The 17,045-nt window shown below is 34.6% G+C and overlaps 2 protein-coding genes across 5 annotated transcripts in view; one reads left to right on the top strand and one right to left on the bottom strand.

The window, feature by feature from the left end:
• The window catches only part of LOC123563173 (hexosaminidase D-like), a 37,977-nt gene extending 34,674 nt beyond the window's left edge, over positions 1–3,303 (top strand). For both annotated transcript variants that reach the window (XM_045355811.2, XM_053529778.1), the window contains exon 15: positions 579–3,303. In XM_045355811.2, coding sequence (XP_045211746.1) covers positions 579–756 — 178 coding nt within the window. In that variant the 3' untranslated portion in view covers positions 757–3,303. The remainder of the gene's footprint in view (positions 1–578) is intronic.
• Positions 3,304–7,436: 4,133 nt separating this feature from the next.
• The window catches only part of LOC123561963 (cadherin-23-like), a 147,336-nt gene continuing 137,727 nt past the window's right edge, over positions 7,437–17,045 (bottom strand). For all 3 annotated transcript variants that reach the window (XM_053529799.1, XM_053529787.1, XM_053529794.1), the window contains 6 exons: positions 15,709–15,800; positions 15,022–15,120; positions 12,665–12,791; positions 11,242–11,372; positions 10,485–10,516; positions 7,437–9,119 (listed from right to left, as the gene is read on the bottom strand). In XM_053529799.1, the coding sequence (XP_053385774.1) occupies positions 9,100–9,119; positions 10,485–10,516; positions 11,242–11,372; positions 12,665–12,791; positions 15,022–15,120; positions 15,709–15,800 (501 nt within the window). In that variant the 3' untranslated portion in view covers positions 7,437–9,099. The remainder of the gene's footprint in view (positions 9,120–10,484; positions 10,517–11,241; positions 11,373–12,664; positions 12,792–15,021; positions 15,121–15,708; positions 15,801–17,045) is intronic.

Raw genomic sequence — 17,045 nt, forward strand, 5'->3', positions numbered from 1 at the left:
AATCGTAAAACTGAATTTCATTGACCATGAATGTGACCTACTGACTTTCTTAATATTTTATCATCAGTTTGACATTTGAAACATGTAGCTCATATTACTCAGCTGAGTGATCCAGGGTCATCATGACCCTCTTGTTTTTTTTAGTTTATACATGAAATATAATCCCAGTGAAGCAGTAAAATTCTCAGTAATTTTATGTTCAAAGTTCAAAATTCAGAAATTTAAATCCCCACAAAATGATTATTGAGTGCAGAAACCACAAAATTGAGTGATTTAGCCATGAAGTTTTTATACTGAGAAAAAAAGGCATTATTATCCCTTTTTGGGTGCAAATTGATACCTTATATTAAACACATGCAGCCAACCTGAAACTTGAACCAAGGCCTTAGGTAATCAATAATGCTATAGTAGTGTTACTTACAATATATATTACATATATATATATACATCCGAAAATTATCAGACACCACATTCATGCAGTGAATTGTTTTTAGTTGTGACCAAGATTTTTCTGGTTCAGATTTTACTGTGATTCAGGTACAGAAAGTATTACTTTTGTGTGTTTTACTTCCTTTCAGGTTACTTAGTGGCTTGAAACAACTACATAAAAAGTTTCAGACGTCACTGAAGGCAATATATTTTCCCGATACTGTTGATGAATGGTGCAGTGTTTATCTTAACCCAAAAATAGAGAAAATGACAGACATTGTTGAACTAGCACGAAACCAAGATCGAAATTCAGGATTGCAGACGTAGCAGTTTCAGCATAACTTCATTTGTAATACTTGTTGTTGTTGTTGCTTTTGTCCCAGGAGCTTAGAAGCTTGATTTACTGTATGCAGACACGGTTTTACCAGTAAATCTACATTTATTTGAAGTAGATTTCAGTTAGGGGAAAAATAATTTTGAAACAACACATTAATTGGCAATAATATATTATTTTAGAATATGTGAGGCACATGATGTGTACCTAGATTAGGTTTCTCATAGATATCAATAGATATCACATTGAAAGGTTTGTAATCATGTGCAACTTTTTGTGATTGTTTGTTTTGAATACATCAGAGGTATAGCGTAATGACACATAAGATGTCAAAGTTGTGTTGGTTTATTGAAATTGTTAGAGGAAGTTGCATCTACTAGATGTGGTCATTCTATGCTTTTGAAATATTGTATTAGTGGTACAAGTTACTAGGCAACCATATGATCTTTGTCTTTTAAATTAGCTTATGTTATAAGATAGATATTCTTAAAATGATGAAAAGTCTTTAATCAAATATGAACTCCTTCCTCATTCTTCTGCAGCACAGTTTCACCACAGTGATTGTAACAGAAATGGTAACATTATGTGTTTCTATAAATAGCTTGATATATGACAAGCGTTTTCAGGAACTGAAAAGATTGAGGTGGGAGAAGATCTTGTTATTGCAAACAAAACAGAGATTTAATTATGCCCGGGTTATATTGGGATGTAAATAATTGCAAAACAGAACGAGAAAATGGCCATTTGAAAGATGAGTTTATCTTATTTTATTTAAAAAATAAGCCCAATTTGTTAGATTGCTGAGAACACAATCATAATATCTTGATACCGTAACATGTCTAGTAGTTCTGCATGTCTGGATCAAAATTTTTTCTACAATGTAGAATTTGATTAAACTCTGATTTTTCAAAACTTGAAAATATACATAGAAAATTCAGCAAATAAAAACAATAGGTTTGTGTGCTTGATTGTTTGCTAGACTGATTTGAAAAATTTGGACCTCACACAATTTTTCATATTAATGGGAATCAGAGGGAAAATTATAACTTTCGTAACATTTTCAGGAATAGAAATTTTTCTACAATGTAATTTTAATGAAACTCCTTGCAGTTGTAAATAAACATATGGCCTATAATGGGGTAAAATAAAAGGTACAGGTCTATGTGCTTATTTTAGAGATATTTGACCTTGATTAAAGTGAACCACACTTTTCACGCTAATTTTGAGACATTATTTTGAATTATTTAACGTGTCAGATGTTTTTATGTCATATCTTAACTTTAGAAAGACAGTAACAGAGTCATTATAATAAATTTACTCACAGGTTGCTATTAATTCATAAACTGAATGTCCGTACACAGAATCCAGGCTTTATCCTACATTTTCCGGATAAATGTTACGCCATCACTTCTGATTAATCAAACATGCAGAACTACCCTAAGATTATAATAACTTGCATTGCAACTATGTCTGTTCTTTTTAGCTCTCCTGTCACAAAGTGACAAGGTGAGCTTTTGTGATCGCATGGTGTCCGTCGTCCGTGCGTAAACTTTTCCTTGTTGTGTATTCACATGATGTACTGTGATTATGTCAGTTTTTGTATAGTCTAGTGAGATGTTGTGATTATGTAGATTTGGGATATGTCATTTGAGACAATGAGATGTAAATGTAGAAATATTGTGTTACGTTTTGCCTAGGTAACAGCATTGAGGTAAGGGTAGTCTTGTTGGTTAAGAATACAAAATGCAGTATGTTTTATCCAATGTTTGTTTATATGCATGATGCATGATGAAGTTTGGGATACATGACAAGATGTTGTGATCATGCTGCTTTAGGTTACATGATGCGTGATGACATGATTATATTTGTTTTTTAATACATAGTGCAAGATGATGTGGTCTACTTAATACAAGATATTGTAATCATGTTGTTTTGGATATATAATGCAAGATGTTGTGATCATGCTGGTTTAGATTACATAATGCAAGATGTAGTGATTATGTTTGTTATGGATACAGAGTGCAAGATATTGTGATCATGTTGGATACAAGAATCTGTGATCATGTTTTTTGTGGATGCATGATGATGTGATCACATTGGTTTATAATATGCAATGAGGATGTTTTAATCTTGTTGGTTTAGGAATCATGATGCATTATGTTGTAATCTTGTTTGTTTTGGCTACAAGATTTTATGACTATGTTGGATGAAAGATGTTGTAATCATGTTGGTTACAAGATGATGTGATCTTGTTTGTTTTGTATGCATAATGCAAGATGTAGTGATTACTTTTGATGCAAGATGATGTGATCATGTTGATTTAGAAAACATGATGAAGATGTTGTTATCTCCTTGTCTAGGAAACATGATGCAAGATGTTATGATCATGTTGGTTTAGAAAACATTATGAAGATGTTATCTTCTTGTCTAGGAAACATGATGCAACATGTTGTGATCACGTTGGTTTAGAAAACATGATGAAGATGTTATCTTCTTGTGTAGGAAACATGATGCAAGATGTTATGATCATGTTGATTAAGTTTTGGGAGATGATCATAGGCAGATAGGTGTAACACATACAGCCTCTAAGAGCAGCTGACATTGTCACTCATCTTGTTCCCTGTAGTGTTATACATTATAAAATAACTTACATTTAAAAGAAACTTCTTTCACATGTCCTTTTGTGTTTTGTTAAACTTGTTTAATATAGGGAAAAAAAGAGACTATTAGGAAGGTTTGTAGTTTTGTTCATGTGTACTCATACTTGGTCAAATCTGTAGGAATTTTGTGTATTCAGATTTAATTTCTTGGATTATTGCAACCATGACATTCAAGAAAAGATGATAATACTTCAGAGTAACTGATATTTTAGGTCTACCAAGACAGAAAGGGGAGCATTGTTCTAGTGGTTAAGTGTAGGCCATCCAGAAATTGTGGGTTCAAGCACAACTGGGGTCACAACTATGCCTTCTCAGTACAATTTTTTTTTAGGAAGCCAATTGGAGAGTAGTTCATTCAAATAAGCTTTAAGCTTTTTTATACAATTGAGTATAAACTAAAGTCTGTAAGACAAACACATTGTATTTTAAATTTCTTTAACAGTCCCATTTACAGCAATGAACATCATTTAAAACTGAAGGAAAATAACATTATACTTCTTGCAATACACATTAGGAAAGAATCAATATAGTAGCATGGGTTGTATTAACTGGATATAAACATTCTGCAACTGATAAATGGGGTTGTTTTTTTTGGTGGAAGACTGAAATTTATTTCATGTCATTGAGAACCTATTCTAGCTATGAATTAAAATGTAGGTAATTTTTTGAAAGGATAATGTTTTGATCTTTCGCAAAAAAGAGGCAGATAATCTTTTAATTTCATAACTTTAGTGGCGTTTTTGAGTGAATTGAATAAACACCCAGTATATGAAGTATCACATGGCAAGACTTTCACATATCAAACAAAAATTGTTCTTGTAAGAGTTGTTAATTTTTTGTAGAGACAAAGCACAAAATGTGAAGTTTTTTGTCACCAGCTTCCTGGGTTTATGATGTACAGTTGATTATTCATTGAGTCCGTCTCATTTGCAAAAATTTGATTGTTTAACACTCTAGAGGTCATTTTTTTCCACTATTTAAGTTTTAACATGTAGAGTGCTTCAAGTTCTTGACAGCTTGATGTGGTTACATTGGAATTTAGAAAACTAGGTATAGGTTATTAAGAATTTGTTTACCTCTGATGTAATTTTTTGGGAAGTTATAATGAAGCTTGTGACAATGTTACCCTAAAAAATCTTGATGAGTTTTGAATTGGTTCATTTGGTGTCAAAACAACTAGCATCATTCAACGGCCAAAATCAAGGTAGAAAGCTAGCGTTTTATCAGTACTGTAGATAGGTTCACTTTTTGGGCCCAATTCTTAATGATAAACTTGGTCAGGTGTTGCTGCAATGTAACTACTTGACGAATGTTTCGGATATTGGTGATTGCCTTATGTTCAAAAATAGGTCACAATGTCGATAAATATGAGAAAAATGGTTAACAGTTCAACACTTTTTTCAATTCTTATGAACTGGGCCAAAGGATGTACCGTTCATAAATTCTTGGACTGAGTTCGCAATTTATGTCGTCTGTAATCTGGGTACATTTGAACTAGTTCAAGGCAAATCAAAGAATTACACATTGAACACTGTAGAAGCCGCTTTTGGATGTATCTTCATCAAACAGGTCAATGTTATAGTGGTCTTAAGGTCAGTTTGATTCTGGCTTGCATCTATGTTAAGGATTAAAAAACTGGTCACAAGCCATAAGAAATTGCAGATGCACGCTTCGTTCACTAGGTCCACATTAGGTAACCATACCTTAATGATAATTGGGTCAGCATTCTGTTGTCTAATTTGTCATCAATCTGGTTTTCTCAAAAACTGGCACTTAACATATCAAAGGTAAGGACATTGTTAACACTTCTGAGCACATTATGACTATATCTTCATGAAACTTAATCGAATGTTAAACTTGATATCTTTAGGGCAATTTTGAATCTGGGTCATGTCGGGTCAAAAACTAGGTCACCGGGTCAAATCAAAGGAAAAGCTAATTAACACTGTAGAGGCCACGTTTATGACCATATCTTAATGAAACTTGGTCAGAATGTTAATCTTGATGATCTTTAGGTCAAGTTTAAATCTGGGTCAGATGGAGTCAAAAACTAGGTCACTAGGTCATATCAAAGGAAAGCTTGTTAACACTCTAGAGGCCACATTTATAACTATATCTTCATGAAACTTAGTCAGAATGTTAACTTGATGGTCTTTAGGTCAAGTTCGAATCTTGGTCATGTCGGGTCAAAAACTAGGTCACGGGGGTCAAATAAAAGGAATAGTTAGTTAACACTTTAGAGGCCACATTTATGACCATATCTTAATGAAACTTGTTCAGAATGTTAATCTTGATGATCTATAGGTCAAGTTTAAATCTGGGTCAGGTGTGTTAAAAAACTAGGTCACTAGGCCAAATCAAAGGAAAAGCTTGTTAAGACTCTAGAGGCCAGATTTATGACTGTATCTTCATGAAACTTAATCAGAATGTTAATCTTGATGATCTTTAGGTCAAGTTCGAATCTGGGTCATGTGGGGGCAAAAACTAGGTCACCGGGTCAAATCAAAGGAAAAGCTAGTTAACACTTTAGAGGCTACATTTATGACCATATCTTAATGAAACTTGGTCAGAATGTTGATCTTGATGATCTATAGGTCAATAGGTCAGGTGAGCGATACAGGGCCTTCATGGCCCTCTTGTCTGTTTGTAAGGACAAAACACATAAATGCTGAAGATTTTTTTTTTCTCATCTTCAGCTTCTCTGGGATTTTATTGAAATGTAACAGTTGATTATTTCATTGAAGTTACATGTCTCATTTCAGCAAAAATTTGTATTTGATTTTCTGTATACTTTTTTACATACTACAGTTCATTTTTTTCTCACTATTTAAGATTGTACCATTTAGAGGTGCTTCAGTGTGCTTTGTATCAGCTGTGCTGGTTATATATTATGTAATTCAGACTGAATTACATACGTATGTGTTGTTGTTAAGATATTTGTTTACCTCTGCATGTAGTTTCTGCTAGTTGGTGAAGTTATATATGAGCTTTGACCAATGATTTACATAAAAAGATTTAAAGTTGAGTTTTGTTAAATTTTTCATTTTTTCAAACCTAGCATTACTTTAATGCAAAACCATTTTCCAAATCGGCCAGTAAAACATCAAGGATATGTGAAGTAATTGCTGATGCAGTTTTTATCTCAGTACAGATGGATAGAGTAAAGGCATTATCTGATCCTCTTTCCTGACTCCTGAATCCTGTTACTCTGACTAGTAATCCTCTCTTGTTGACAAGGTGTTGCTAGGCAACTGTAGACTTTACTTGACGAACTTGCCTTTTATACTGGAGTTATTGCTGTTGATTGCCTTATTATTCATGGAGTTATAAAGGAAAATGTCTGTATAAAATATTGAGAAAAAAATGGTTAACAGTTCAACACCTTTTTTACAGTATTTTCTTTATTATACGCCCAAAGGGATGTACCGTGTTATGATTTCGTTGTTCGTCTGTCCGTTAGCAATTTCATGTCCGCTCTGTAACTCTTGAACATTTTGAAAGATTTCAAGGAAACTTGACACAAATATTCACCACATTGAGACGACATGCAGAGCACGTTTTGGATAGCTTACTTCAAAGTCAAGGTCACACATAGGGGTCAAAGGTCATATCAGTTTGTTTCATGTCCGCTCTGCAACTCTTGAACTGATTAAAGGATTTTAAAGAAACTTGGCACAAATGTTCACCCTATCAAGACAACTTGCAGATGGCTCGCTTCAAAGTCAAGGTCACACTTAGGGGTCAAAGGTCATACCTTTAAGCATATATTGCTCCGCATTGCGGTGCTCTTGTTCCCTGAATTCTGTACCATCTTTTTCTCTAGGAAAGTAACTGGCAACTTCAACATATGCACCAGAGGTTAAGGACAAATTATTTCAGACATCTTGTATTCTGTCATATCATCGTTAAGAGAAGTCAGTGTTTTTTTAACCAGTAACCTCCAGTCTACCCTTACCTTACTGAGGCTTATTGAACAGATTCATACAATAGAAATAAAAAATAAAGATTTCAAGCAGTTGGCAATGTTTATTACAAAAATATTGCATATAAAACTAAATACGGGATTTGCTTAACATCCTACGACGGTTCTTCCACGCTCAATATTTCAATGCATGGCAACCCAGTAACCTGCCATTGTAGATTAAACTTGATATCCAGGAGTCACATGACACCGACACTAAAACCACATGGCATAATGACACTAAAACCACATGGCATAATGACACTGAGGGACCACATGGCATAATGACATTGAGGGACTACATGGCATAATAACGCTATATATCAAGTATTGAGTATATTACAGGTAACAAACATTTTATCAGCACTCTGTCTGGAGGTGTAGAGAAAATGTGGGTACACAATTATATCACATATCTTAGTATAGCCAGGTAATAACACAGTACAAATAATATACAGCTGCTTCCAAGCAAGTTCAGTATCCAGAACACACTATATATTTAGAACAAGTGTACTTGTGAAGAACAGATTTATTACTCTTAGACTAGAACAAAATTTCTGCCAATAATAAAGTAGTCACTAAATAAAACACTAATACATCAGAAGATGTGTTTACTAAAAACTTAATTACCTCTCTTTATGAAAACCCGACAAGGAAACAAAAACTCCTAGTGATAAATAAAGTCATAAAACCAAATGATTACCATTCAAACAGTGACAGTGACTGACTGATAATTTTATATTTTTAGTTATCTTTTATGTTTTAACAAACTTTACATTCTGCTGTTGCAAGGAAGTTGGAACATGTAACGTCATTTTTCAACAATGTTGCAGTTATGTAACGGCGGGCAGTTAATTTAACCAGTGTTCCTGGATCCTGCAATCTAGATCTGTGCTCTCCCTACTCAGCTAAGCGGGCAGGTCATTGTAGCTGCTAAAGTACCTGGCTAGACCTAGATGAATGCTATATGTACCAACATATTTCTCTGGCAACATTTTATTAAAAGAATAATCTTAAAACAATTATGCACGAGACAAAAGTCTCTGATACATTACATATATACTTATATGAAAAAGCTCTTACCATATGTATACATATTTTTCAAATTATTACTTTTTACAAATGTATAAACAATCTATTTACAATATATACAGTAACAAGGAACTATCGGGTTAAAGACAAACACACGTCATACTCTATCAACTCATCACGTATCATCAACTAAGCCCAAAAAGCGGTTAAGTGATTCTTATGTTGCCGCACTTGTCCCCTTTTTGTGCCGAGATGACAAAATTATAAATGATACCTTGAACACACTGCATCCTTCTATATCTGGTCACATTTCTATCATATATTCTGTAGTAAAAGTCTACCAATATCACAAGTGCATATTATGATATGTGTCTATGTGAGGGTTTATAGAAATTTGTTCCTTCATCACATAAATTATTGATTAAAACAATGTCAGAACTGTTTTTGCTGATATAAACTTAAACAGAAATTCAAAACACTTACTTCAGAAAATTTAAAACATTTCATGTGCAAAATTACTGTTGTTTATAAAGTTGAGATAACTTTATCTAACAACTACTGCACACAAAGACTGTGTTCCTTGCAAGTTACTTCATGAACATTTCGAAATCTGTGTTAAGGATTGTATACATGTTTGAATTCGGTTGTATTATCACTGGACGAAAATGCTGTTCTTATTCCTCTCAATTTCCTGGTACCAAATCTGTAAAACAGAGTTAACATTATATAGATAGTTCCCTATTTATCCCCCTTGAAATAATTGACATCCATTTTGTTTGTTTGTTTTAGGTTTAACGCCATTTTTCAACAGCATTTCAGTTATGTAATGGCGAGCAGTTAACCTAACCAGTGTTTCTGGATTCTGTACCAGTACAGACGTGTTCTCCACAAGTAATTGCCAACTTCCCCACATGAATCAGAGGTGAAGGACGAAAGACTTCAGACACAATGTCTTTTATCAAATTGTCATGGACAACATATACGGCCCACCCAGGGATCAAACTCAAGACCATGTGATCCGTAGATCTGTGCTCTCCCTACTGAGCTAAGCGGGCGGGTGTTACAGCCATTCTGAGATGTTCAAATTTTTAAATATCTAATAAGATAGTTAACAAAAGCAGCCAAAACATGTATAGGTATAAGAACTCTTGCCATAATCATTAACACGCATAAAGATTACATATGTGACATCAATACAAGAACAGATTTTTATCCGTAAACAGAATTTCACAGCATTGTAAGAAATTCTTGTCTAATCTGAAGCAGATTTTATGTTCGACACTCAAAATTCTGGATAAGGGAGATAATTTGTGCCATGTGAAAAGCATCTAAATGGCTTTACAACAACAGAGATTGTCATGTTATACTTGTATAGGTGTATGTGTGTAGAGTTCCATCATTACCGGTATTTCAGTAAGCCTTCTTGAGGTTTCAATTTTTTTAGAAAACTGAAAGTGACTGAAACAATATAGCTATACATTTTAACAATCTTAGACATTTAAAACATGTACATATGTAGTTAGCAACTCTTATTTATTGGACATGTTCTTTGACAACACTTACTATTAAAGCTGTTTAGCAATGTAATGCATGTAGTATATCTGTATGTATACATTATATGCTATTTATTATTCTAACATGACTCGGTTTGATTTCCAGTTAAACAAAGAAGGAAATCAAGCTCTGTATAGTCTGCGATAAACAACGGTTGACGCGTGGACCAGTAAGAGAGCATTATGACATCAATTATGACGTCAAATTGCCGCATGATGTCCAATACATTACTCCTCGGGTAAATGAAGTCCAGCATAATATTTATTAAAATATATCAATGAGCATGTCAGAATGAAAACAATCAAGGCCTTCTTGTGATTTATCGTCTAATTTACCACGGTTCATCGTTCAGATGCTTCAGTATTTAACCACTTGGGCTAATCGTGGTTCAATATCTATGCATCTGAACTCTGAACCGTGGTAATTCAGACGATAAACCACTCGAAGGCCTTAATTATTTGTTAAATAAGTTCAATAGGCAATATTACCAAAAATGTATCTAAAAAAAACTTACAGGTTTTTCTTGAATCCATATACTGTTTGTACCTGAAAGTATTTGAAGACAAAACAAAATTTTGCATATTCTTAAAACTGCAGTTTATTAAAACAAACGGGTTGAACTAAACTTGCAATACTGTTATTGTTTGCTTAATATTACTTGTACAATTAATTAGTTTTAAGTTAATTATCTTAAATGGATACAGGAAGTAAAGTGCATAAATAATAAATAAATTGATACATTCTGTATGACCATATAATTGTTAGATCTTTTCTCTCAACTGTAGTTTTTATTTTGCTGTGCAAAGACATAATAACTGGAAATGAGAAACCCACGTGTCTCTATAGGCATTACTTCAGGCAAAACATGTACACTTTGATAGAACCACAGACTAAACTTGCAAATCAGCTGGAAGACTTGTTTAACCTTGGCCACGCTAGAACTGAGTGGTGAGTGGCAAGTAATACAAAGTCAGTGACATCCCTTGGTGTCTCTCTCTCTCTACATGTGCAGTGAAATACTGTTCACTTTATCATCAATGACACAAGCATTCAGGCTATTTATCATCAATGACACAAGCATTCAGGCTATTTATCATCAATGACACAAGCATTCAGGCTATTTATCAGCAATGACACAAGCATTCAGGCTACTAGTATTCTGAGCAATTTGTTTGGTCCTTGACCAAATTTTTTATTATATTTACTTTGTTTGCATTGCTGGCTAACATGAGCATTTCCTGAAGTGCTCCATATTTCTCTGTAATACTTACTGTCGATAAAGGACACATATCAGTAAGATCAGTATGAGGCAGCATACAAATATAAATATTGCGAAGGCGACGAGGACCCACCAATAGCTCTCCCAGCCAACTGGATACACGCTTACAGCTGGGTCACATGACTGAAATAACAAGATAAACTTAAATTCTAAACCTTGGAAAACGAACTGTTTTTACCTGTGGTTGTTTTCTGACGTTTTTAAGGCACACAAGCATAAAGTTCATATGTCAGTTTTACTGTAGGAATTTCTACACCTGTGTAGAACCACAGACTTCCAGCATATCAATGGGACTGCATTCTGCCAACACATGGTTCAAACCATAAATATTAAGGAACAAAAGATTTTAAGTTGGCACCCTTTACCAAACAGCCACAAATGCTCCACACTGTTTCTGGGCTGCAAAACTCTCAGGCTGATACAAAAGTCATGTAACTGGAGCCATAGAATATTTTTAATAAAAAGAAAGCAACAAGTGTTTCTACCCAAGTACTTTTATCTATCTGCAATACTCTGAAAGCATGGCAATGACGATCATTGCAAGTAACCAACGTTATTAAAGTCAGAAACTGATATGTTTGTCAATAAGCACTACATAACAAACTTCAAACCGCAAAGATGCTACTATAGTACTAAAAAGGTAACTTCTCATTACCATAATTTCATTTGAGTATGCATGATGTATTGATGTGATTTGGTGATTGTCTTTGTTTTGTTTTTTTACTGTTTATGGAAGAAACGCTATATTTTCTTGTGGCAAAGTATTGTCCAGGGTGAACTTTGAAGTTCTATAGAATTAAAACAAAACAACCCTAGAAAATAATATTTATCCATGTTTTCATAACCGAATCAGCTTACACCCTGATCTTATTTCTACAACAAGAGCTGTCACTAATGGTGACAAATGCCCCCACGAGCGCCTTGACCTTTGACCTGGTGACCCCAAAGTCAATAGGGGTTGTGTACTCAATAAGTACTGTCAGCATGTGAAGTTTGAAGGTCCTGGTGCAGTGGTTCGCGAGTAAAGTGCCTTCATGAAAAAAGTTAACATTGGCCCCTGTGACCTTGACCTTTAACCTGGTGACCCCAATGTCAGTAGGGGTCGTGTACTCAATAAGTACTGTCAGCATGTGAAGTTTGAAGGTCCTGGTGCAGTGGTTCACGAGTAAAGTGCCTTCATGCAAAAAGTTAACATTGTGACGAACTAACAAACGAACAGATGGACAGTTGAAAACTAATATGCCTCCCTTCGGGGGCATAATAATACAACAAATAAATTATCAATGGACTAAGTGAATTTAATTCTGGATCAACCGTCATAGTCAACATACTTTGCTTTCTCTAAACTTCTATTATAAACAGAATTATTATTCTAAAAATTTAGTGAAATGATACTTTGAAACACTATGACATACCCCTGGATCCACAGCACCATATTTGTTAAGAATGCCTCTGATATTTTGTACGTCTGTAAGCCGTTTTGCTGCACTAGCTGATGATAACACTTGATCATCCTCTACCACAACTATACATACATCAGTCCTACATAGGTATGAAAATAGGTAAATTATTTTACTAGTATAACACTGCATCATTTTTTTACCACATCCAGACATAAATCTATCCCACAGATGTGGGAATGTATAAATTATAATATGACACTATTAGTATTTACTATTTATAGAAATTTACATATTTCTTAAGACATTACAAAATGCAATTTCGCACTAGAACTGATTTTTTCATTAAAACAAGAGGGCAATGATGGTCCTGTATCGCTCACCTGGTTAAATGGTTGCTATGAAGATTTGCATTTAAGCTTGACCCCGGGGTCATGATTTGAACAAACTTGGTAGAGATCCACTAGGCAATGCTACACACCAAATATCTAAGCTCTAGGCCTTTTAGTTTATTTCTAGACATTTTTTGGAAGATTTTCCTATGTACAATCAAGTAACCCCTGGGGCGGGGCCAATTTGATGCCGGGGGTCATGATTTGAACAAATTTTGTAGAGGTCCTCTAGGTACATGTCAAATATCTAAGCTCTAGGCCTTCTGGTTTATTTTTAGAAATTTTTTGAAGATTTTCCAATGTACAATTAAGTTACCGCTGGGGCGGAGTCAATTTTACCCCGGGGGGTCATGATTTGAACAAAGTTTGTAGAAGTCTACTAGGCAATGTTACATATCAAATATCTAAGATCTAGGCCTTCTGGTTTATTTTTAGCAAATTTATGAAGATTTCCCTATGTACAATCAAGTAACCCCTGGGGCTGGGTCAATTTGACCCCGGGGGTCAAGATTTGACCAAATTTTGTAGAGGTCCATTAGGCAATGCTACATGTCAAATATCTAAGTTCTAGGCCTTCTGGTTTATTTTTAGAAATTTTTTACAATCAAGTAACCCCATGGGGCGGGGTCAATTTGAACCCGGGGGTCATGATTTGAACAAATTTTGTAGAAGTCTACTAGGCAATGCTACATGTCAAATATCTAAGATCTAGGCCTTCTGGTTTATTTTTAGAAAATTTTTGAAGATTTTCCTATGTAAAATCAAGTGACCCCTGGGGCGGGGTCAATTTTGACCCCGAGGGTCACGATTTGAACAAATTTTGTAGAGGTCCACTAGGCAATGCTACATGTTAAATATCTAAGCTCTAGGCCTTCTGGTTTATTTTTAGAAAACTTTTGAAGATTTTCCTATATAAAATCAAGTGACCCCTGGGGCGGGGTCAATTTTGACCCCGGGGGTCATGACTTGAACAAATTTTGTAGAGGTCCACTAGGCAATGCTACATGTCATATATCTAAGCTCTGGGGCTTCTGGTTTATTTTTTAAATTTTTTTGAAGATTTTCCTATAGAAATCTATGTAAAATCAAGTGACCCCTGGGGTGGGGTCAATTTTGACCCCGGGGTCATGATTTGAACAACATTAGTAGAGGTCCACTAGGCAATGCTACATGTCAAATACCTAAGCTCTAGGGCTTCTGGTTTTTGAGAAGAAGATTTTTTAAGTTTTTCCTTTCGGTTGCCATGGCAACCAGCGTTCTGCATGGAATTCAATTCTTTGAACAATTTTTGTAGAGCTTCACCCAAGGATCATTCCTGTGAAAGTTGGATGAAATTGGCCTAGCGGTTTATGAGGAGATGTCGTTTAAAGTAAAAGTTTACGGACGCCGGACTTTCACAAGGTAGGGCCTAAAATTAGCTATGTATTAATTAGGACATCGTACATCCGAGTTAGAAGGGACAAGTAAGTGGACCAGATATTTTCTAGCTACCCTTGTACTTCAATTGTCATTGCTCAAATTGAACAATCCTTATCAAGTAAGAAAACTCAAATATCAATCTCATATAACCTTGTTCACAACATCAGTAAAAATAAATGAGCCGTGCCATGAGAAAACCAACATAGTGGCTTTGCGACCAGCATGGATCCAGACCAGCCTGCGCAGGATCCATGCTGTTCACTAACAGTTTCTCTAATTGCAATAGGCTTTGAAAGCGAACAGCATCGATCCTGACCAGACTGCGTGGATGCGCAGGCTGGTCTGGATCCATGCTGGTTGCAAACCCACTATGTTGGTTTTTTCATGGCACAGCTCATTAATGATCAATGCAAACTGCACAAGTTCTCATTCCAAACAATTTAATTTTAACCCTTGCTCCCATATCCCCTGCTTTGTTCTGGCATGTCAAATCTACATTATTATTTTTTTTAACAACTCAATTTCATTTTTTATTTTCATAATGAAATGTAAGATACTTACTTGTCAAATGAAGGATCTGCATTATTGGAGATCACATGGTACGAAATAGTCTCTATTTCATAGAACATTCCTGAATCTTCGTACAAGGCATTAAGTTCGCTGTAAAATATTTTTCATACATTTTAAAATTATGGACGCATTACATTCATAAATCAGTTGCAAGTGTTTGTGTGTCATTTGCGTTCATATTCAGTCTTTCTATAAAATTTGAAAACAGACTAATTTTCAAACTTTTATACATTACACAACTTCTATTTCTTCTTCAAGGTAACATACATGCATAAACAGTTGACAACATGTTAAAATACAAGTTTCATTATCTCTCAGTCACTCTGCATTCTATTACCAAGGTCTCAGGTTATAACATTGAGTTTAGGAACCAGTCTAAAATCTCCTGCATCTGATTGGTTATGCGCATAAATTTAAAATTGACCAATGGCGTGACTGGTTTTTTTTGTTTTGGGTTTAACGCCGTTTTTCAACAATGGCGTGACTGGATTCTTATCTCTTCAAATCTCATCAGCCTGACAGAGTTTTTCCATTCGAGGGTAATCTCTACAATTCAGTATAAGAGTACAAGTAATTGTCATTTTGCATAATATCATAACTATCATTGTGCATAATTATTATAAATTGTACAAAAGTAAAATGACTAAGTTTTTGCTCCTGAAGAAGAAAGAATCTTACTTTATCATATCATTTGCGGCCTTATTAACTACTGCATCAGCTGGTTTATTAAATACAACTCTGATACGGTTTGAGCGGTCTGTAACATACACCTGGAATTCAAGAAGGAAATATCGTAACAGTAGTATAATGTATACCTTTAACTTGAACTAACGATAACTACAAAACTTGCCAGACCTTTAGAGTTCGGGTGAATAAAGTTGGACTGTATTTCAGAAATGGGCATCTTTGAAGAACCACTAAGCTTCTATAACGTAGTTGGGTGGCTTCCTCACCTGACAACCTAACACTTACCCTGCTGAATTTCTATAATGAACTTATCCATCTTCCAATTTGGACAGTATCAATAACTGTTAAAAAGGGTGCTTACCAAAAAAGATACTGGCTGAATAGCAAACAGTGCAGATCATGATCAGACTGCACGAATGTTCAAGCTGATCATGATCTACAATGGTTGCAAAGGCAGAATCAATCGTTTCCAGCATGGTAAGGGCTAAGCTAATGAACCTCTTGTAAAATAAAACACTGGTTTTCATATTTAGGTTTAGAAACTGTGACTTGTACATTTGGAACAGAATATCCAACAGATCATTTCCTTTCTACAGTTTTTAATAAATTCTAGGTTTTTGTCAACTTTGACAATATTACTGATACTATAAATCTAAAGCACACCTTTATAAAATAATTGTTCCTTTTCCAAAATATAGCGTGAGATAATCATTTTAGAATAGAATTCAACATTTAATAAAATTGTTTGTTCTTTATTAATGGTCCTGTGACAGACCAAAGCTGTGATATATCTATTACCATTCATTTGTGCAAATAAAATGTTGGTGAAAAATATATTACATGATCATGCAGCACCTTTATATAAAACTACTATTTATTTGACAGCTACTTCAAGTCTCATTTATTTAATTTTGACTAGTTCAGCACATCAAATTTCTGAAATCATAGCACCATAAATATTACATACCTTAAATGTGCAAACAGTATTGATTTACAGTGATTACTAATTTACAGGAAAAATTACACAACTGTACAGTTCATATGGGCTGAAAACATCGAAGCCGATAAAAAATTGTACAACAGCACTTTTGCACACTCAAGACGTGCATTACAATCAAAGCCATCTAAGAAAAAAAAACATCATTGGTATTATAATATAATATTTTGTTGTATCTTTAACCTTTAGCCTGCTGGTGGCAAGTGATTTTGCCTTTGCAACCAATGCAGACCAAGATCAGCCTGCATGGACTTGCAGATGGATCATGGTCTGCACTGTTTGTTATTCAGTCAGTGAATTTTCAGTGAACACCTTTTCGAATAATAAATGG

Source organism: Mercenaria mercenaria, chromosome 2 (assembly GCF_021730395.1).
Source record: "Mercenaria mercenaria strain notata chromosome 2, MADL_Memer_1, whole genome shotgun sequence".
NCBI lineage: Eukaryota > Metazoa > Mollusca > Bivalvia > Venerida > Veneridae > Mercenaria > Mercenaria mercenaria.